The sequence below is a fragment of the Grus americana genome, chromosome 3 (genome assembly GCF_028858705.1).
Source record: "Grus americana isolate bGruAme1 chromosome 3, bGruAme1.mat, whole genome shotgun sequence".
Taxonomy (NCBI): domain Eukaryota; kingdom Metazoa; phylum Chordata; class Aves; order Gruiformes; family Gruidae; genus Grus; species Grus americana.
In genome coordinates, this window is record NC_072854.1 from 88167721 (window position 1) to 88189723 (window position 22003).

Genomic DNA, 22003 nt, shown 5'->3' on the forward strand with positions numbered 1-22003 from the left:
GTAATGCCACAAATATTTTCCGGACTTATGATACTTTACAGGTAGTTTTTATAGAGTCTCTATTTCTATTCAGCTTTTTATTCACTTTTCTTTATTTTTCCAAGAATGTATTGAGATATAGCACAACTCCATATGAGAGTAAAATTGTGACCAGGTAGCATTTTTTTTTTTCTAAGGAGTTTTACATAATGAATTACTGAATGCTCCATAGCTGAGAAAATAGGAAATTGCAGAAATACAAGTCCCAGTTTTTAGAGATGTTTTGATTGCTGTATACAGCCATCTTTTGGCAAAGTCACAATTATTTTTTGGTTGCAAAGGTTCATCAGTATCCATATTGTGGCCATCGTGAAGACAATCTGGCATTTCAGAGTCTAATTAATTTTATGAGACCGTGTTTTTACATTTTTACTGATGCTTTTATAGAAATTCAGATGGTTCAGCAACCATTTTCTAGTTGTAAGTATTCCATATTCATCTCTGATATTTCTTCCTTTTTGGTTTAACTGCAAAATTATTTAGCAATATACTGGGAAATAAAATATTTCAATCTTACGATTTTACAAGCACCTCTTTTTTTGTGATTAACCTTATTTAAGATACAGAGCAGATGGCTGTATTGTTTCTGAAGCCAGTATTTCATTTTTGACTATGGAAAGTATTCTCTGATTCCATTGTGACTTTGTATTTTTCCTCTTTGTATTTTTTCTGTAGTTTCAGGGGGGAAAGTATCTATTTATATTCCTGGTTTATATCCAGAGTACAGATCAGTAATCGCTGACAGTTCTTAGTCATTGCTAGAGTGCTTAACCTTTGGGGCACGCTTGGAACAAGACTGCCTAACTCGTCTCTGCCTTTCTATTATTGTTCTACTGTATGTCTAGAAGGCTGTATTTCTTCAGGGCCTTTCTCAGAGAGCTCTTCCCTCTGACCGCTGTCTTTTTCTTCACTGCTCTGATAACAGGGAAAGGCCTTTTAGAAATACTTCCATTTTTTTCTCTTCTCCTGTGCAGTATGTATCTTACAATTCCCTAGCCAATACTTGCTCTGCACTTTCTTCTGCGTCTCTTGGCTGTTGAGGAATGGGTCACCTGTTCCTATTGTTTCACTTGCAACTCAGGGTGCTATATATTGGCTTCCACCTTGTTAATCTGTATCTGAAGTCAGTCTCTCCATTTGTGCAAGGTGGTTATATGGAGCTGTAGTATCTCAGGGACTCCAAAGATATTATGTTACCTGAAGATAATGGGTTTGATAAATCTTTCTCTTATAGAACTGAGTTGAGAAAACAGCCTTCATTTGAATTTTAAAGATCTGTGGCCTCTTCACACTGGCTGAGGATTTCCTTTTCTGCATAACGACATGGCTTTCCTCTTTTTTTCCCTCCCTCCACTACCTGTGTTTCTCACTCCAATGTATGGAGGAGGGGGGCATCACTCCTGCAAACAAAGCAAGGTGACATTCTGCATGATGGTGTCTTGCTGGGATGTTTTAGGCTGAGAGTAGTGTCCAGACTGCCACTGGTATGTGGTCCATGTAAGCTACAAGTAGGGAATCTAGCTTTGTACTTCATTTGCAGCAAGAGTAACAGTTTCATTGCTGTGTTACAAAATGTAATGACCTGAAAAACTTGCATTTAAAGATTACAATGAATTTACAATGATTGGCTATGTTTCTATGAGGTCAGTATTAGCTCAGTCATCACCTCTGTTTCATTACTCTGTCTTTATGTGCAGTCTATGACACATGCCATTGCTGCATGGCAATTCACTAAAGTAAAGAACACTTGAACAGATTCTCTGTACCTCTTGGGTGCTGAACTAGACTGCAGTCCACGGCATCTGCAACACCTTAGAGCCAGCAGAATGTTTACAATATACTACTCTCGTGTGGCCTATTTGAGAATTGTTCCTTACTCCAGTTTCATAAGAAAACACTTGCCCTTTTTCTGACATTTTGAATACATTGTATTATATTGATTGCATGCCTACTTGTTTTTAACAGAAAATTAAAGCTCCATTTTATTAAAAAATGAAGCTGATCTTTGATTTAAAATGAGAAGGGAGAATGAGAATCCCAGAATTCTGAGTGCAATATAATCACTTTAACAAAATTATTTTTGAGTGATTGTTTACAGTATATCTCATATGTGCAGATGATAAAGATTCTTTTAGAGATTAGAACAGCTTTTTAGCTGCTTTATTGTTATGAATATATTAAGAATATTTGTTAAATCAGCACAGAGTAAAATGTCTCCTTTTATACAAGGAAAATAAAATCAGTGTCATACTTAAATGACAAGGAAAAAGTGCTAATTTGTGTACAAGATTTTGTAGTTATCTTTTTATATATATTGATTGTTTAAGTGATGCTCTCGGGCGATACTTCAATCTCAATGAGCAGATGTGTGAAACTTCAGAACTGGTTTGCTGGGTCTGCTACCAATGTAGACTGGGTCCTTGTAATAATTCTACAGAAAGCATTTTTACTGCATTTTGTCTTTTCTAATTGTATTTTGCTGTTAGGTGGTCACAATCTAAATGTTTCTTTGAAATGTGGTGAATAAGAATTGCTAATTTGTATCGTCTTCATTCCTAGTTGTAGGAATGCTGCCTTGACTAGAGAAAAAAAGAGGACTGGTACTTGTTATCGTTTCTGTCTACCAGAGGATTTGGCATTCTTACTCCCTTAACTTGTTCCAACTGTGATTGCATAGGATCGCTTCACTTGTCGGTAAATGCATCAAGCGTTAGAGAGTTTGAGAGGCAGTTACCATTACTTAGGCTTAATATTCCTGGGAAAAACTGCATTGTCCTGATATAAAAGGAGCTAGAGCACCTACTACAATATAAACAACTAATGTAATATGAGGGGGTTTTGTAGCTTTACCTAAACAGTTCTGTTCTGCATTCCCTTCAGCCAGGTAATAGCCACGTGCACCTTTGGGAGGACTCTGACAAGCCAGTGACAGCCTCTCATGGCTGGTAGATTGATGATTTTTATTTCCCCCCCCCTTGACTGAGATGTGACAAATCCTATTCAAGGAACCTGTGTAGCGATTCTGCTGCTTTGTATAATTATTAAATAATAATTATTAAATTAGTTGAAGTTGATTTCTGTCCCCTGCTGCCAGTATCCAACCGGGACAGAGAAACTATCTAGGGACAGGTCCTTCAGCATAAAGCCTGTCTCTGAATTCTGAAGTGATTATCTGTACTGTGCATGTCCAGATCCTACGGCTCTGGATACTTAGTGATATTCAGTGATGCAACTGAGAGTGGAAGAGATACCAGTCTTGGTCTGTTCACTTGTATTTTTTGTTTTCTGGGTATGTTTTCAAATGGCTAGACTTTCTCCTACCTGCTTGTTCTCCTCTGCCTTAGTAGCAGTGAGAACCCACCTTGCACTGTGTCTTTGCTTTACTGACTACTTCAGGTTCTTGTGCTTTGGGGAGCTTAGATGCTTGGATTCATGTGGTTACTGGGCCGATGTTTTCCTTCCAGCAGTTATTTTTTTAAATGAATGACGGATCATATAAATTGCTAAGATGATGACCCTCCTCTCTTTAAGTAAACCCTTTCCAGGGCTCATATGAGTTAAAAGATGGCCCTCTTTTCCTGTACCAAAAAAAAAAAAATCCCAAGAACCCAAGGAAAAAAACCAACCCTCTCCATGTTTTCTTCATGTTTTGAGAACTATTGAATCATATTACACCAACCTGTATCTCATTTCTTTGAACTGAGTAAACACTTTGAGAACTGCATGCTCAGGCACTGAGAAGTTGGTGACAAAATTGATGTGCCTGAGATTCGGTGTACTACATGGTTAAATTATGATTTCAGCTAACTCTTAATAGAGATTTTAAAAAAACGGACTTTTCCTGGTTCTAACAACCTTCTGATCCCACATTTCATAATGAAGCCTATTTTAAGTTAACTTCCAAATTCTTGAGGAAGTATGTTTAATATTTGTGTTTATAGCCATTTTGTTACCTTTTTTTTGCCACTTAAGAGGGTGAAGGAGGTGCCTTATACTGCTCAGAGTAGTCAAACTTCAGGAGATTTAATTTAGATGTTTTGAATGTTTTCTCATGGGCTGAATTAGAGGAGAATATGATAGCAAAGAGTTCAAATAGCTTTGATGTATTTACACAGATGTACAGTAATATCTGAAAATAAACACATCTGTCCAATTTTTAGAATTTTCATTGTATTCTATTTCAGAAGTTGCATGCAAAATAAACATTTCTCACAAATGTTAAAGTGATAGGAAAACATAAAATGCTTTTGTTTCATCTTGAGCAACAAAACCAGATTGAATTTCATTTTCAGGCTATCCTGTAATAGTAACATTTTACAAATTTGTATTGCTGTAAATACATATTTCTATTGCAACTCTAAAATATGTATGTAAATATTGTCTTAGGTTTAGAAATGATTGCTTTAGGAAAATGGTAAAATACAGGCCAAATCTGATATGCCTACAACCTCCATACCTTATTTCCTTTTTAAATCTCTGCCCAGGATAGAATTTTCTAATGGAGGAAGTTTGGAGCAGTAAAATACTGACTTGTTCATCTTGTACCAGCTTGATTTTTTTTTATTTTTATTTTTTTCTTCAAATGCTCTCATCATTTTCTCACCAGTGGAAACAATAATTCTGTAGGTAGTTTTTGAATACTGTTCTTCTAGCTTCTCCTATTGATTTCATTCCAGGCTAGATTTTTGCCAGAGTGCTATACTAAATTTATTGAATAATCCCAGTAAGGAATGTAAAAGCACAGAGTTGTTTAAACTGGTGAGTATCTCTTTCTGATACGGGCTATGGCTTGTCCTTACTTTTTGATGCTTCAACTGTCTTCTTGCTTTTGACTCATACTTACTTTACTCTTTATAGATAGCACTTTGCCTTTAAAATTATTTTTATATAAAACTATAGTTTCTAAAGTGATCACTTTCCTAGTATGATTAGTTCTGATGTAATCTGTATTAGAAACAGCAGGGTTTTTTTAATTTTGGGTCAAATTGTGAATGATTCTCATATGAACAAATGGCGTGTGCTGGGGCGTTGCTCCCACACTCCACCTACTCTTCTGCTTATATCTCCTGTGTTGCAGTCACAGCACAATGGACACCCCGGCATACCTTCCTCTTAGCATCACTCCCCACCAACCTTCTCCATCAAAAAGTATCCAACGGGGAGAAAACTGAATTTGGGTTATTTCTCTGTTTCCTGGTGGCCTGTTTTCTGTGGACAAAAGCCCTTTCAGCCCTCCTTGTAGGGGAAGGGGGAGAGGGAGCAGAGAGGATTAAAAATCCCTTCTGTGTGTCAGGAGTTCTAGCAACTCATTTCAGGATGAGGTGGTTTAGTTCAACCCAAAGTAGAAGTTTATTTTAGTGTGATTTTTTTTTTTTTTCCCCCCTCTTCTGGTAATGTGGTATAAATTTCCATTGCTGAATACTACAAAAGTTGGTCACACCTTGTAAAAACAGTAGTTAACACTTAAGTCGGGAGGCATTCCCTCCTGAGATCTTAATATGTGACATAAACTGGTGATAACAATCTGGAAAAATTCTGGGTTTTTTTATTCAGAGGTAAGACATGGAAGGATCAAATTCTTTCCAGACTGAAACTAATTCTTACTTAATGCTATCTTGTTTGGCTATGTGGAACATTGGGCCAGGAACAGCTGAATCAATAATCAGTCTAGCAAAAGCTATCATTATGTTTTGCTTCGCTTTAGTGCTCTTCAATGCAATTAAATAGCAAACGTGAAGGTGGGCAAACAGTATTTAGAATGGAGTATGATTTGTTGGCATTTTGCTGATCACAGGTTTAGATATTCCAGCACAAACACTTGCAGGATTTTGCTGAGATTGTCAACAGTGGTTTTGTCAAGGTTTTCTTCTGTGTCTTCCATGGTGTGCCATACTGCAGGAAAAGGGGATGGAATCAGATGTAGGACTGGAACCCCTATAAGGAGGAAAGTGAAATTTGAAGAAGAAATAGTGGAGAAGTTCTGTTAAGCCAATCTATATGTTGCCATTTAGCAATAGAGTCAGGTAACTACTCAATAAGCGTACTTTAGAGAGGAGTGTGTCACACTTTTTTTTTTTGAAGCCTGTGACTGCATCCCATCCGTTTCATTGTGTGTTTCCTAAAATTGGCACCTTCCTTTCCTTTGAGTACTTTTCCTTCTTTGTGTTTGGGGTTTTTTTTTTGTTGGTTTGGTTTTTTTAAGGCATCTGTAGCTAGTAGTTTTACTGTGATACTTGGGGGATTTTTCCGAGATCCTTTGCATTGTAGTTGTTGATACCGTGTTTAGGAGAAACCACTGCAGCTCCCCAGACTGAAAACTGATTACAATGTTCTAGTGACAGTGTTAAGACTTAGCACTGTTTGAAGCATTTTTTTAGTCCTCTCCATAAATGGTAAAATAGGGTGTCTTTTACTCTGTAAAATAGAACCACTGTTATTCTCATATAAAAAAAACTTCCACTAAAAAGAATCTGTATCACTGCATATGTATACACATCAAGCCACCTATACGTACTGCAACTTTTAAGTAAAAGAGGAGTTAAATCAGTCTTCTGCTTCCTGATCACTTTTTGGGGGGAAGCAATGTTTCTTTCCAGCCTCCTTCCTGTTTTACTGCTTTTCCTCTCTCATTTTTCAGCTGCGTACCACTAGGAAATCTGTGTTTTTTGCTAGGTGTTAATTGTGTTATTAGAAAAGGTTTTGAGGTGTAGTCATTGTTTTCTCCTATCAGTTTCTCCCATGTAGGACTTTTTATATCCCTGGATGTGCATATGATGGCTGTGTTGGTTTTGTTGGACCTGGACCCTGCCTTGGTGTGAAAAGTGAAAGATTCATGGAGTTGAAGAGCCGTTGAGCAGGAGACAGTAAGCATAGCTCAGTGAAGAGAGCACTCGCTTAGAAGTGGAGTGGTGTAGCTGCTCACGTGCCTGCTTCCAGAGCTGTGTGTGCATATTACGTTACTCAGTAGTTAACAGAGCATAAGCTGGGGCTGGATATGAAGATACCTGCCTCCTTTCTTAGGTAGATACCCGCTTCATTGAACTAGTGTTACATCCCTTTTTGGTTAACCCTTCTCCAGCAGTATGACTCTTGTAGTCCTCGCTGTACAGTGGAAAACTTCAATCAGAGTTTACTATATCTACTACCCTTCTTTGGCCTGCCTTAGTTTTGAAGATACTCTGCTGAGTGCTTGAACTGAGGAGGACATCGAATCCACGTCTTTAACTTGGACAAGAGCTTTAATCACTGACCAGTAGCTCAACAAGGTGGCAGCAGTAGTACAACTGTTTTCACTTTCTTTGATTCATCCCAAAGGAAAAGAATGAACAAGGTCTGGCTATATGGTGTAGGTGTCTGCCAGGAGAAGTGCTTAGGTAAGGAATCCCAGTTTTGGGTATGTATCTAATTCTAGGAGGGATTTCAGGCGTATTGTGTCCTCTGCTATTTCTGCTGGCTGCTCTATGCACCTTTACCGCCCCAGAAGCTGACAGCTGTGAAATCTCCATATTTTTTTTTTTAGGGAACGAGGATGTCTAATTTGAGTATGTGAGTTTTTGCAGGACTCAGTGTGGGCAAATTTAAACAGGTAATAGCGAGCATTACTGTAACTTTGACAACAGTTCTTCAGAGATTTTTTTGGTAGTCTTTGAAGATACAACCCTTGAATGTTTCACTGCTCCTAGAAACAGTAACTAGCTGGCTAGTGTGGTATGTAGTGACATCCCACTGGGTAAGACTTGCTTATCTTTGTAGGACACTACCGCTGACAGCAATTTCCATTATCTGTGTTCCATTGGAGCTGTGCTCATGCAAAATGATGATGGGTGTGTTTTAGCGCTGCTTTTTTTCAAAGCTGTGACTGCATAAAGTTGCATTTGGAAGCCTCAAGTTGGGGCAAATAAGCTTGGAAAAACAGGATCCTATGCACTTGCTCATTCACTAAACGATGCATTTGTTACTGAACTTCTACTTTAAAATAGAAGAGCTTCTGGTACCTCTTAATAAAAATGGAACGTGGTCGTCTTCAACCAAGCCTCGATGTGAAGTAGTCTGGAAATACTGCCTTTCAATAAGGTGATCCTTCAACAGATCCATGTTGTGTAGCTCTTGCTCTGTAATTCACAATGAAAGTGATTATTACAGCTTTTGGACAATATGAGGCATGTTAGCATGTTTGAATTAGTTTTCTTCTCACTTTTTCCATCAGAGAAGAAAAAGGAGTTGGTGACTGTCTTTTGCATTTGTTTAGTACTTAGAAGACCCCAAGATTGGTGCTATTACCATCATTTTACAGAAGTGAGAACTAAAACAGAAGTGAAGCAGTTCCCAAGAGTCGCAGAGTGAGAATCAGTAATAGAATCTGTTTCATGGCTTCCAAGTGTCTGGGAATACTCCTTGGTTATTTTATTAATTAAATATTAAAATCTTCATATAGGATTAAGATGTACCAAATTTAACATTTGCATTATTAAATATTATAACAGTAAACCAGAAAAGTAATCTAAAAATCTGATTTACATGATTTAATACATTCAGAAACTACACACTAAATTTTCAAATTCATCAAAAGCCCATTCCCCTCTCCTTACCAATTGCTTGAAGCCTCTGAAACCATCGAATAGTGTTTGGGAAATAATTGGGAAAGACTGGGCTCGGTGCACCAATTAAATCCAGTAGTACAAGCAGGTCCTATAGAAGAAAGAATATTTAATACAGAATTCTTTACTACACCAGCAGCAGCAATGAAACCTCCTTGTTCTGTAAAGGTCATGACTAGGTCTTTGATAGCTCTGGCCAAAGATCTGGCTTTTCTACCATGGTGTGCCTGAGAAGGAATCGTGTTCTGCTAATGAGTTCGATCTGATGCATTTTGCTGTCTTTCTGCGGAGGAAACAGCCTAAAGCTGAAACAGATGGCATCTCTTTGTTTGCAGTTTGTGTGTTATATCCCTTTAAAAGAAAAAACTATGGTAGGTGGGGAGAAAGAAGAGGAAATTGCTTCTTCCCCAGAGAACAACAAAGTCTGTCAAGGGAAAGACATTTTATGAGTCACAAGATCCAGTGACAGAAGAAAAGTGTCTCAGCAGTGAGTAGGGAAACTAGAAGGCAGTAGGGAGAAGGGAGCAGACAACCAGAATGTTAGTAGGATTCAAAGGGAAACAGAGTTTGCTGTAGCTTAGCTCTGAGCTGGGGGAGATTTGTTCATAGACCAATACTATGTCTGTGCTCTTTCCTAATCACTTTGAATTATCTCTTGAAGAACGTGGGTATCCTAGTCCATATTCTAATAAATCTGTGTATTTACATTTTTCTATGACTTCTCATATTTGCATGGAGAAGGTCTAAGCAGATTCACCTGGAAAGCTCTTGCTACCTCATAAAATTTCCACAAGCTTGCTTTTTTTCTTTAACTTTGGTGGGGTTCATGGTTTCTTGGGATTTGGGCCAATTACTAATGAAATATTTAAAAAAATGTATTTTACTATTATTCATTAGGGAGGTGAAAGCCACTTACTATGCCCTGCAGCTGACTTGTGGTTGTTGAACCAGGCGGATGTGGAGTAGATACCATTTTTTGAGCTAAGTGTTGAGATCCATAGAGGGAATCAGAAGGGGACCACCGGACAAAGGCTTCTTCACCATCAAAAAAAATGAGCTGAAGTGAAAGGTCTGGTCTTGATGTTGAGCTGGTCTGTTGGAGGAAATTAAAAGTAACATAACTGATTCTGGCCAGAACGTTAAATAAAGGACAAATACTGTAGTCATATAAGCAACATCAGTAGGGGTATATTTTCAAGGTACCCTATGCAAACCTTCCTATAGCTGTTAAACACAGGTTATGGTGTAATAGTGGTAGTGATCAGTCATTACTATTTATCTAGCACAGTGACATGTTCTCCAGTCTGGTATCATTTTGGTTCTGGTTAAAACTTTCATTTCTTACTTTAGCGGACACGAGCCGAGTATGTTGAGACAGGTCTGCAAAACTAGGCAGCAGAAACAACATCTCAAATAATGAAGAGACATGTCAGCAACAACACCTGATGTGAGTGCTAATATTATTACTTGATAGTGTCACAAAGGAGTGATATCTCTGCTACAGTTGTACATCAGTGGAGGTGAATTACGTCTTTGTAAGATTGATGGCTCTTTGAGGGACAAAGAGCAGTCAGTCATGACAAGAAAGACCATTTCTTTTCCTTCAGGGGGACTTGTAACCATCCAGGTGACTTTACCCTAAAACCAAAGCACAGGGAGTGGAGTAGATACACCCTTTGCTTTCAACAACCAAAAATATCACAGCAGTAAAACTGAGAATACATATAATTAATGTATTTAAGGTCACAAAGGAGACATCGGTGTGAAATTTCTTCCCAAGGTACAAGGAGCCTTTTTTTCTCTCTGTTTACTAACTGAAGCCTTGTTTGTACTGGCAGTGTTTCCTAATAACCTAAAACATGGCTAAACTCAGCTTGGTTCTGCTATATGAGCAATTTTGGGAACTGTAGTCTTGGCAGTTGCTATAAATATTTTAACCCCTCTGAATTAATGCTACTTCAAGTGAAATTGCATGATGTGGTTAAAAAGGTGGGGTCACTGGCAACAGTCATGTCCTGTATAGGCTACAGCTCCCAACTAGCTGGAGCTGATCCAGTATAAACACTAGTGGAAAACTTTTATAAAATGTCGCTCACGCAGGCAAGATTATATCGATTATGCTCACAGTGATGTATGGATTTCTCTAATGGCAATGCTTTGCTGCCCTTTGTCCTTTGCATAGGACAGAGCTCTCTTGATAGCAGTCATTTTGCATTATGTTCTGGAGGAAACTATTAATGCCATTTGAATTTTATAAAGTAGTATTTGTATTATTACTGTTTAACACATTCCCAGGTCTGAATAACATAAAGAGATGTCTTTGCCCTGTAATTTTAAACTTACTCTATATAACTGGAGAAACATCAAGATAAAAATCAGCTTCAAGTCGAAGTATAAATAGATTTGGCTGAAAACATAACAAAGTCTGTTATGCTACTATGAGCAGAGCAAAAAGGTCATAGCTAATGTATTAAGCAGATGGATCCCAAAGTATATTTTGTTAACAGACTGTACAAACGGTAGCCTGTGAAAAGTAATCAGATTGCCTTTTTGTCAAATACTGTCATCTTACATGATAAAACAATTTAATCAAAAAATGATGTATTACTTGCAAAAAATTCTAGTCTTTAAGTCAGTGTGCAGGTTGTTCCATAAATAACCATCAGGCAAATTTATTCTAAATGAAGCTTCTAAATGAAAGCATATGTATTACAGGAGTGCTTTGTTTTGTCATTAAAAACATGGGCATATTCTTATTAATCTTCTAATTCTTAAATATTCTACTGTAAGAAGCACCAAATCAGTTTCTGGAAACAACTGCCAACAAGTAACCTTAATACCTGAGCTGACTGTAAAGCATTTGAGACCTTTTCCTGTGAAAGCTGTTAGTGTATGAAAAGTATTCTTCTGCAAATAGTAAATCTTGAACCAGTAGATGGCACTCAAGAATCTGTAATCCTACAAGCTTTTAGATTGCAAGTTCAATAGATTTTTGTGCCTAGCAATGGCAGCACTTGAAAACAGATTTTCATAGCATAGGTAACACAGACTGATAATATTATACTATTATTTGACTGTTTTCCTGTACTCAGACATCACTCTTTTCATAAATAAACTATTCAAATTGATAAAGGAAAACAAGAAGAAAAGCTTGAAATTGTTATGGGATTGAGGGATGTGAGTGTAACTCTACTGCACAGCAGTTAGTTCATCTATCTCCCAAAACAGAATACAACTGAGAGATTTTAAAAATGCAAGATTCAAAAAGCAACAAAACTTTGCCAATGACCTGAGATGTTACTGGATATGATAAGAGCTTCTGATTAGGGTTCTGTGCCTTTTAGATAGAAAGTAAGATGATATCTCGCCAAGTCTACGAACCATGTATTATTCAAGTATAAATTATTATTTTTATATCATATATTTTTATTAGATAATTTTTAGATAGCCGCCCTTTGCATAAGAAGCTTTAATGTGATAATGTACTCTACAGTAGTAGCTACAGATCTCTGTTCTGTTCTTCTTGAAGTCAATGGGAGTTTTACTACAGGCACGGCAATCAGAGAATCAGGCACGCAGGCTATGAGAGAGAACATGGAAGTACCCTAAAGCCTATTACTATTGCAAAACCAAATGAAAATCAAACAAGCAAACTACCTTGATTAACTGAAGCTTGTTATCCAGGGCACGTGCCAGCTCCAATAGCATAGCACAAGGCACGGCTGAATCAGTTGCTCCCACAAACACTCTCTCCTGCCATTGTTGTCCAAAGAATTTTGAGTCATAGTGGCAAGCAAGTACTAGATGGCGTTTTGCAGAGGGGTTGAGAGTGCTGATAATATTTGAAAACGTCTGATACCCATATGGTGTGTACCTCTGAAATGTATCTTCTTCAATTTCCCAACCAGCCTGTAGTCTTTGAAGACGGTGCTTGATATGCTGCAGTTAAATAATAAAAAAAAAAAAAATCAGATTAATATTGCTTGCTTCAGAAAGATGTTGCAGACAAATTGTCATTAGCTAATTAATAGTGGCACTAAAGCTTATTTCTGTAAGTTCATGGTATTTTTAAAAGATAAATTTTATAGCAAAAAAATGTAATGTCACTATATAAAGCAAGCAACATGTTTGCCATTGACTGGCTCACTTTTGTCTCTTGTCGTGGAGTCTGAAGGTGCTTTGAATGATTGCCCATTAATGTGACATATTAAGATCTTGATCTCTGAAGGTTCAAGGCCAATGTTTTTTCAGGTGTAACCAGGACAGATTTAATGTTTACCTCTTCAAATCTAAACTCAGTTGTGCCCTTGAATGTCAGAACTGGCTGCAGAGAACTTGGTGTGCCTATTTTGACAATTACCACACATAGATGCCACAGTAGTATTAAAAAAAAATGCTGGGTTTTTTTTATTTGTTTGGTGTGGGGTTTGGGTTTTTTTTTAGCTTCTATGAGAAATCCTCTTTCAAGTGATATAAGTTGTTTACAAGGCTATAAGAGACAGTCTGATTCTTGTAAATTAAAGAAAGAATTTAACATTTCAGAACAATATTTCAAAAATGAAATCCTGTAAGCGTACCTCATGTAAAGATAAAAATTAAGACAGTGAATCTGTAGAAGAGATCATTCATTTTAGGTATCTTCCTACCTAAAAATAATACTTCTAACAACCCCAGTTATACTTAGTACAAAGTTCTGGCTAACTCTTACTAGAGGGCCATCTCTGTTGAGCAACTTATTTTTATGGGTCGCTAGAGTGCTTCTTCAAGGCAGATTCCTCTCTTTAAATAAACATTAGGAAAAGCCTCTAAGGGGAAAAAAGAAAATAGACTTTGAAGACTTGTCCTGCTCTTAGCGAAGTCACTGGGAATATTGCCATAAATTTTAGTGCTAGTACAAATTTCCATTTTGTTTGTGGTCACCCTCTGAAAGCTTTTATGGCATTGTATGGCCTATCTGTAGGCAGACCAAAGGATGTCTGTTATGGATTAACGGGAATATATAAGACTGGATGCAGTTCCCAGTGTGCACTAGCCGTGACTGGCACTAGCCTTCTCCCTTAAAGGAGTCTGATGCTTTTTCTGTGTCTTAACAAAGAAATGTCATCCACTTCAAACCCCATTGTGCTTTGACAATGGAGGACTCTTCTTTTTTTGTCTTCCTTCGGTGGGGTCTACTTCAGTATGTGCTGTTACCTTTTAACAGGATGATCCTATTTTGAACATGATTTGTGGTTTTCTAGCCTAGGCTCAGCTGGGGTTTTTTTGTTTTTCTTACTTTTTCCCCTTTCATTTGGCTGCCTTCCAGGGTATCACTAAAGAAGCCACAAAACTAAATCTACAGAGACATGCGTGCACACGCACACACAAAACATATAAAAGAAGCTGTGTTTTTCCAGTCTACCAATTGCAGAGTGGGAAATAAACTTACTGTAGTTATGGCTACTTTGGAGCTGTTGAGTTACTGCCTAAAGGGTAGATGAAGGCTAGTGAGATGTTGTGAATGTCTTCTATAAACTCAGCTGTACCACCGTTTTAGTCTCCCACTTGGCTCATGTAACCCAGAGCCAGCATGGCATGCAGTCCTGAAGACACCCACACTGTGAGTGCGGAGCAGAGGTGCCGGCAGTGGCAACCCAGTCCTGCGGTAACTCCTTCTGGCTCAAATGGTGCGACCTGGGTCTGTTAGCCCAGCGTTAACACACTGCTGTGCTTGGGCCAGTGGACCTGGCGTGGTACTCGGAGCAGTGCTGCACTTTCATCATGTTGACCGTTTCATCTGCCTGCCCATTTGGGCCCCTCTGATCTCTTTTTTTTGTGTCGATACACCCATCTGAAGCAACACTACAGGGGAGTGTAACAGCACAGACCTCTCCAGAAAAAGGGCTCCAAGGTGTCATTTATTTCATCTCTGTGTATAGTCCCAGGGGGTTTGAACCAGTGACCAAAAACCTGCTCTTGTAAGGGAAAGGACAGCGCTTGTGTTGTACTTTGGGTACCAAACCTGAGGTAAGCTTTTTAATTTAAAACATAAATTTAAAAACAAATTATTATTTTTTTCATCATGCTATGCAGCCCTGGGAAATAATGTCAGCTAAAGTGCAAGCTGTGTCATGTAGGCTCTATGCAGTCTAGACTTGAACAATAATAGAGTTCATCCTACCAAATGAAAGGAATGTGTCTGTCCCTTTAGTGGTCACTAAAGGCTCTACCAGAATATAAATAATAGATGTTCTTAGAGGTTTTCAGGAAATGTTGTCTTACCTGTCGTACGATATAATTTCCTGGTGATCCCGAGTATCTTTCTATCAGCATAGGGCGCAAATCATTCTCCCACATTTCAGAAACATCTGTGTTTGCTGCAACTTTTTGAATAGCATGAGAATGTAAAATTCTTGGTTGGTGAGAATACTGTAGAAGGAAAAAGAAGGAAAGATTGCTATAACTATTACTAGACCTTTTTAACCATAGTTTTCTTCAGAATTACAGTAAACATGATATATTGTGCTACTTTGATTTACTGACAACAAAAAGTAATTTTAAAAAAAGACTTTCTCTCAAAAATGATTGGCATTTTTAAGTTCTGTGGCTTCTGTATCTTTGATTTCCATGTAAAATACACTAGTATTAAAAACATGGGACAATTTTTTTACCTACCAGCTAGCTGTGAGAACTCAACCCATGATTAGGTTGTCTCTTTTCTAATATCTTAATTCTACATGCATACAGACGTGTCTGCAACCACACCACCTTCAAATGAGGTTTCCATTGAGACAAACACCAGAAGCTTTGTTTTCAGTAGTAATAATATTTAGCGTTATGCTGTGTCTACGTTATGAGGTGCGGTACAGCAAAGAAATGCATAAGCTAGCTCTGTCCCAGAAAGAGTGAAGCTGTGTCACTGTGGCCTCTGCCCACAGAGGTGACTGCACAGCATGGTGTAGCTCATTTGGGGCTAGCTGGGGTATACATCAGCTTTGTGACACATGGGTTAACCTCAGACCGGGCAGCTTGTCTCCTGTGCCAACAGCTAGCAGTACTAGCTACCTCCCAAGGGGCTGCCTTTCTGTTGCCTAAGCATGGACCTTTAGAGCTATTTCAGGTGACCTAGAATACTGGAGACATCCTCACAGGCTGGCAAATGCATGTCTTTGGCGTGCAGGAGCCTTGTGCTGTTCTGGAGTGGTAGCTGAATGCCAGGTGGGATTCCCAAGGACATCTCAAATACGCCTTTGGGCACCTAATTTGAATCTATCCAATCTCTAGCAATTGTCTCCTCAGGAACTTCCTGCACCGCTCCTGTTTTTATAGATTCCTATTTTAGGCGCTATCATAGGGTTCTCCTATCATATCCATTCCTTATTTCTATCATAGGGACTTCCCTCTACTCCTCTCTTTCTCCCACTGAAAAATCCTGCTCTGTTTACTTGTTCTTTGATTGGAACTGCCTTATGTGACTGATCGGACTTGCTCTCCTTCAGTGTACCCTGTCTACATCATCCTTTCGAGGTGACGAGAGGGAAGGAAACTGCAACATGAGAGCACCATAGCTTATAGTGTAGGACAATGGTATTTTCTATTTTATTCTTTTCCTTTCTCAAATCTGTTTAACAATTGACTTGCTGTTCAGCTGCTACTGCATCAAACTTACATTTTCATAGATGTACTTACTCTAACTCTATCATTGTTTATGTTAAAAAAATAATCATCTCCCCTCCTTTCCCACTCTCCTGTGTGTCATTTCACATTTGTCTGAAATGACCACTGAAGCTCATTACCTGGCCAGAAAGTGTACCGACCTTGAGATCCTCTGCAGTCCTCTATAATGACCTGTTATCTTAATTACTTTGACTGTTGAATATTGTTAAAAAATGGTTTTTACCTCACTATTTGTCATCTTTTCTACTTCATTTGTGTGTGTGCTGAGCAAAGCAGGCACAAGCACAAATATTTTCTAGACTTCACTGTAAACATTTAATTCTACCCTTCTCTCTTTTCGTTGCTGTTTATCTATGTGTGGACCTTTCCTCTAATTCCACTTCAGTTTACTAAGTGAAGTTAAGTAGAGGGGAGACACAAAGACACTGAATCCTATGATGCCAATTTTAATATAGTGTTTAAAGCTTAATTTTAGGATTATAGGGACACCACATTTTACAATGTGCAGTTAACATTTTTAATGTTAGCAAATTTAGACTTGGGTTAAAAAAAATTGCATTTCATCTGATATAAAGAAGAATTTTTACAAGTTTGGAAATTGTGTTGTAGAAGATGTATAAGCTGTCTTTGGAAAGACTAGAAGTTTAATACAGTGGAATTTACACCAGTGTAGAAAAGGCACAGACAAAAGAAAATGTTGTCAGGGAGCTGTTCTGTCTAGGAGGAATAGGCTGTAAGAAGAGAGAAAAGCTAAAGCTATGCACTTCAGAAGAGTGCAGGAGGACTATTTAATTAAGGAAGTTCAGAAAATATGCCTCCGGTTGAACAAGTGAAGGGCTCAGTGAGAATGTGGAATTGTCTTGCTTCTAACCATAGAGTGTGCCTGGTAATTGAGGTCATTGAATCACTTTGCAAAGAAACATTATGATTATTATTATTAAAATAGAAATGTATTAAAATACTTCAGAAGAGAGGAACAACCCATTTCTAATAATGGAGATATCTTCAAATTTGGGAAGTGAAAGGAATTACAAAAGTGGTCATGAAATAAAAGAGAAGCAGAATGAGATCTGTAGGTGACTCATTCCTTAAAGTGTCAGTCAATCTCCATTTCCTCCGTGGCCACAGCACGGAGGCAGAGTGATGTATTTATGACAGGGCTATCAGTAAACCTTTTGTACTAAGCTGCATATAACTACAAGACTTCAACTTCTACAAGTATCCCACGCTTACCTGCCAACTTTGGTATATTTCTGCTTGGTGCCAATGGAAGTTAGCTTCTAAGAACTCTTAAGTTTAGGACCTGATACCTCCTCATCAATAAGACAGGGAGGGAAAGGTCTGTACACTGTAAGGCTCTCAACTTTTGGCTCATGCATCTCTTTAGGGAGAAGGAACAAAAGTTGTCAAGGGACAAGAATTTGATGAGAAAGAGGAAGTGGTTCTTGGTTAGTGTCTGCATGGGCAGAGGAGTTCAGATGCTATGGTGCCGTGGTTAGAGGATGCTACTTACATCATCGACGAGTAGATTGACTAGTTGGAATGGAATGAGCTAAAGAGTATATTGGTGTGGCTCAAGGGGGCCGAAAAAAGGAGCACTGGGGCTACATGCTTGTATGTTGACTAGTGTGACTAAAGATTTAGCCTTGTGTATTCTTATCATGTATTATGCATACTACAGATGTATTAGGTTACAGATATGTAGTCTATACGTGAGCTATATATATAGTAAGATACAATTAATAGAACAGAATGATGAAATTTCTCTTTAAAAAACCAAACCAACCCAACACTTACTTGAATGGGGAGTGACTAAAATCAAGGAGAAAGGGAATGACTAAGGGGAAGTGAGTGGAAAGGTTATGAGGGAAGCTTCATTTTGGCAGTTTGTCCTGGACTCTGATCTATTGGTGAAGAGAACGGTGTGCTGGATTAGTGGAGTTCAGTCAGTGCTGGCTGAACTTTGAGTTCAGCTCTTCTGCAAACACCTGGGGATGGGCCCTAGAAGTATATTTTCCCTTTGGAAATTCCTGAACCCTTTAATTGAATGTAATTTGAAGTTTTATGCTCTCCCTTGTTCCATGTGGTTTAGTTCTTCACAAAGAAACTATGTTCGTGTTTCATCATCGACCACTAAGAGTTGTTACACAGAGAAATGAGGGGTTTACTGCTCATTGCTCTGTCATTAAATGTTATCTCGAAACTGCTTCATTCACCAGTTCACACAACACTTTGAATTGAAACCAACATAGTATGGTTCTATGACATACTACTCTATCCTTTCAAAATGATTTTGCAGTAGCTATCACTCAACACCATTCCTACTTGTTTTTCCTAGCTAAATGTGTATCACTGCTGGAAGAGCTCTTTGGTTTCTCAAACTGAGACACTGTCCTGTGAATCACTGTAATCCCATTGAAAACTGGAGTATAATAGAATGTTATACGGAATATAAATTCAGATTTTGATCCCTCTGGTCCTGGCTGTGTTTCCCCTTAAATTCACTCACTGCCCCTGACAAAGCTTATCGCTGCAGCTGCCGGTTCCCGTTCTGAGGTGACAGAGGTGTGAAGACTTGTTCTCCGCAGCCATCCGCTCGGCTGAGGGGGAAGCCATGTTATCCAGCCTCACCTGCGCTCCCCGCGGACGGGACCGGCCCCGCGGCTCCCGCGCCGATCACGGGCCGGTGCCCCACGGCTGAAATGCGTTTTCGCGCCCAAGGCAGGATCATGTGAGGCCGGGAGAGGGTTCCCGGCGGGCGGGCGGGGACCGTCACGCCGCGCGGGTACGTGGGGGCATGTACCACCGCCCAGCTGCTGATGCCTGCCTCCCGCGAAGGCACTAACCTTCCCCCCCCCCCGCAACCGAGTGGAGAGGCAAGAAGAGCCTGAGAAACCCAAACGTGACCCACCTTCTCCAGGATCCAGTCTGCTCCGGTTTCCCTCCCCTGTACCAGGTGAAAGCAGGCGACGGCGGAGAGGCACAGTGCCCCAAGCAGGCGGGAAGCGATGACCGCCCCCTCACCCTCGCCTGCCCCTGCCATCCCTCGGTTCTCCCCTCGCGGCTCTCCCCGCGGGCCCCCTTCCCTCCGCCTTTCCGAGGCCCGGGGATGGAAAGAGGAGAGCCAGGGCCGGTGCCGGCGGAGGAGGAGGCGGAGAGGGGCAGCGCTGGAGGGAGGCTGCTGCAGAAGCGGGCGCTGTCTGTTGCAGCCGCAGCTCCGCCGGCCTCTCCCAGCTCGTCTCCCCTCCGAAATGAGCCTCGTCCCTGGCACGACGTCAGCAGTGCCAGGAGGGCTGCCTGCCGCCAGCCCCGTGGCCGCCGCCTCCCTCCTCCTCTCCGCCTCCCCCCGCGGCCGCCGTGTTGCAAGAGGAGGCTCGCGGTGATTTTCACCGTGAGAAAAGCCGTAGCCTGCGGTTTGCCCTGAAACCCCGTTTTGTGTTCCGAGGGACGGCTTTGAAAGGAGCTGAGGCTCCCTGGGATCTCAGGGCGTTTGAACATCGATGGGTGGCTCCAGGCACTTGAATGAGGGCTCTGTAGAGCGGCTTCAGGCTCCTGCTGAGAAGGGGCCTTGATCAGCGGCCTGAAACGAGTATTTGTGAAGGCTCTTGAAAGGTGAAGATCTACAGAATTGCAAAGTACTTTAATTTCTTATTTTATAAGCTCTTCTTATGATCTTTTTTAGGCCTAAAATGACAATTCTGTCTTCAGGCATTTTAAATTCTGTAATTATCCTATTAACTACCAATGAAAGAAAATCTGTGGTGAGGCAATGCTTTGCAGTAGACCAGTTAAAATGATTAAACCAAACAGATAAGCTTCTGAGCATACAAGCCCTTCTTTAGGTCATTTGACATCACCATCCTTGCTCTGCAGCGTTGTAGAAAACATCTGACTATTCTGCATCACGGATATTCCATTTAAAGTCGCCAATTTTTACATCATTCTTCAAGTTCAGATTTAATGCAAACAAATTGAAAGAAAAAACCCACATAAAATGAAGGAAGAAAAAAAAGAAGGGAGGGAGCAGGAGTAATCATCTTGCTGCTCTTCAGCCCCTTACTGGAGAGCTGCATCCTGGAAACTACAGCTTTGCAAGTAATCAAAGTGTCTGCGAGGGTAATATTAGAGAAATGGAGCAATTTGCAGATTCTTGACCCAGATTCCAGAGATTTCCTATAAAAGCTGGTGGATCTGCTGCCCAGCATACAGACGGGATCTCTGGTTGATAGTTTTACTGCAGATTCAGCATCCTTGTAGCTGATACTAAGAATATGGGTGTACCCATTTTTTTCATGTATGGGGAAACAAAGAGTTAATTTAAATCAACCAATTTAAATCAATCAAAAATGCCATTTTCCCCCCACAAAAGTCCACACATTTGCTTTGTTATGAAATTGTTCCAAATGCAAAGCCAAGTCACTGTTGAATAGGGAGAAACAGGCAATCATTTGATTACCAAGAAAAATCAGCATGGTTTACAGATTCTTAGGTAAAAGCCACAGCATCTCAGCAGAGATCAAATCATGGGAAATCAGATGACAGTGATCCCGACAGGACTGCACAACAGAACAAAAATCTGTTGCCCCTTGATCAGATTTCCTGTAGTTGACTATATAATCTAGATGCTGGACAAAAATTCCGGCTGATGTGCCAAGGTTCTCATACAATTTAGCAGAACAAAAATAAAAAATACAATAGCTACAGGAGGAATTTGCCAACTATATAAGCTTGATTCAGGACTAGCTAATACTCTTTTCCCCTAAGGGATTGTAGCCCCACTGAGGGCTACAATTATTTGATTACAAATTTGGTGAGCATAAAGTCAGCTTAAGACAGTGTTGATCTTACCTACATGGCAAACACAGATAAAAAACGTAAGTGCTGGACCAGATGCATAGAGAGATTGAACAGGATTTTTTTTTAAAGGTGTTACTTTCAAAATTTGGAGGGGAAACCTCCCTCACCTCCTCCCCTTTATAAGCACCTCAAAAACTTCCATGTCTAATGATATAAAGAAGACTGAGAAGAGGAGGGGGAATTAAAATAGGTATTAAAATATAACAGAAATCAAAACAGTTCACAGGTGAAAAGAGAATCATGTAACTATTTTAAAAAAGAACCTACAATGTTAAAAAAAATTATCAAAGGTGATGAACGTTTTGTTTTTCCAGGGATTTATAAAAGGAAAACATGTTGTTTAGTCCTACTCCATACTACCAAATTGAAAAGAAGTCAACAAATTGCTCAGTGGTCAGCTGTTCTATTTTATACAATTTAAATTATTGGTTTATTACCCTGAAAAATCCAGTAGATGTAACCAGATATCACCTAGAGAAAAAAAAAGATGATTATTTGAAGAAAAGCATACATTATGTATGAAAATATAATCTGTACGTTGTTCCTTTCCTGTAACCCAGTTGATGTGACAGTGCCATCTACTGAAGTCCCGAAGGATAGGCGTTAGAGGCAGCGCTGTCAAAAGCTTTCCCTTGTGCTGACCCTACAGCATATAAGCGTTTCAGCCCAAACCGCCTCTCGGAAGCTGAGGCTGACTGTTCTGTCATTACCTTGGTTATTAACTCTGGTGAAATGCATTGTCGAATGCTGCGGATTTAATGCGTGCCTCTTTTCTCAAGAAGGGGGACTCCTGCACCTTCTGCCGTTTCAAGTACAGTTTTGATGTTCAGCTCTTTCAACTGGCAGGGCCATGG

At 39.6% G+C, this 22003-nt stretch overlaps 1 protein-coding gene across 1 annotated transcript; it reads right to left on the minus strand.

Annotated features, from left to right (window-relative positions):
- Positions 1-2: 2 nt before the first annotated feature.
- Positions 3-19575, minus strand: QPCT (glutaminyl-peptide cyclotransferase). Its single transcript, XM_054822799.1, has 7 exons — positions 19204-19575; positions 14898-15044; positions 12294-12575; positions 9553-9729; positions 8628-8727; positions 8034-8150; positions 3-5973 (listed from the first exon to the last, which is right to left on the minus strand). The coding sequence occupies exons 1-7, from the start codon at positions 19333-19335 to the stop codon at positions 5828-5830; spliced, it is 1101 nt and encodes a 366-aa protein (XP_054678774.1). The 5' UTR covers positions 19336-19575; the 3' UTR covers positions 3-5827.
- Between the last annotated feature and the right edge of the window lie 2428 nt (positions 19576-22003).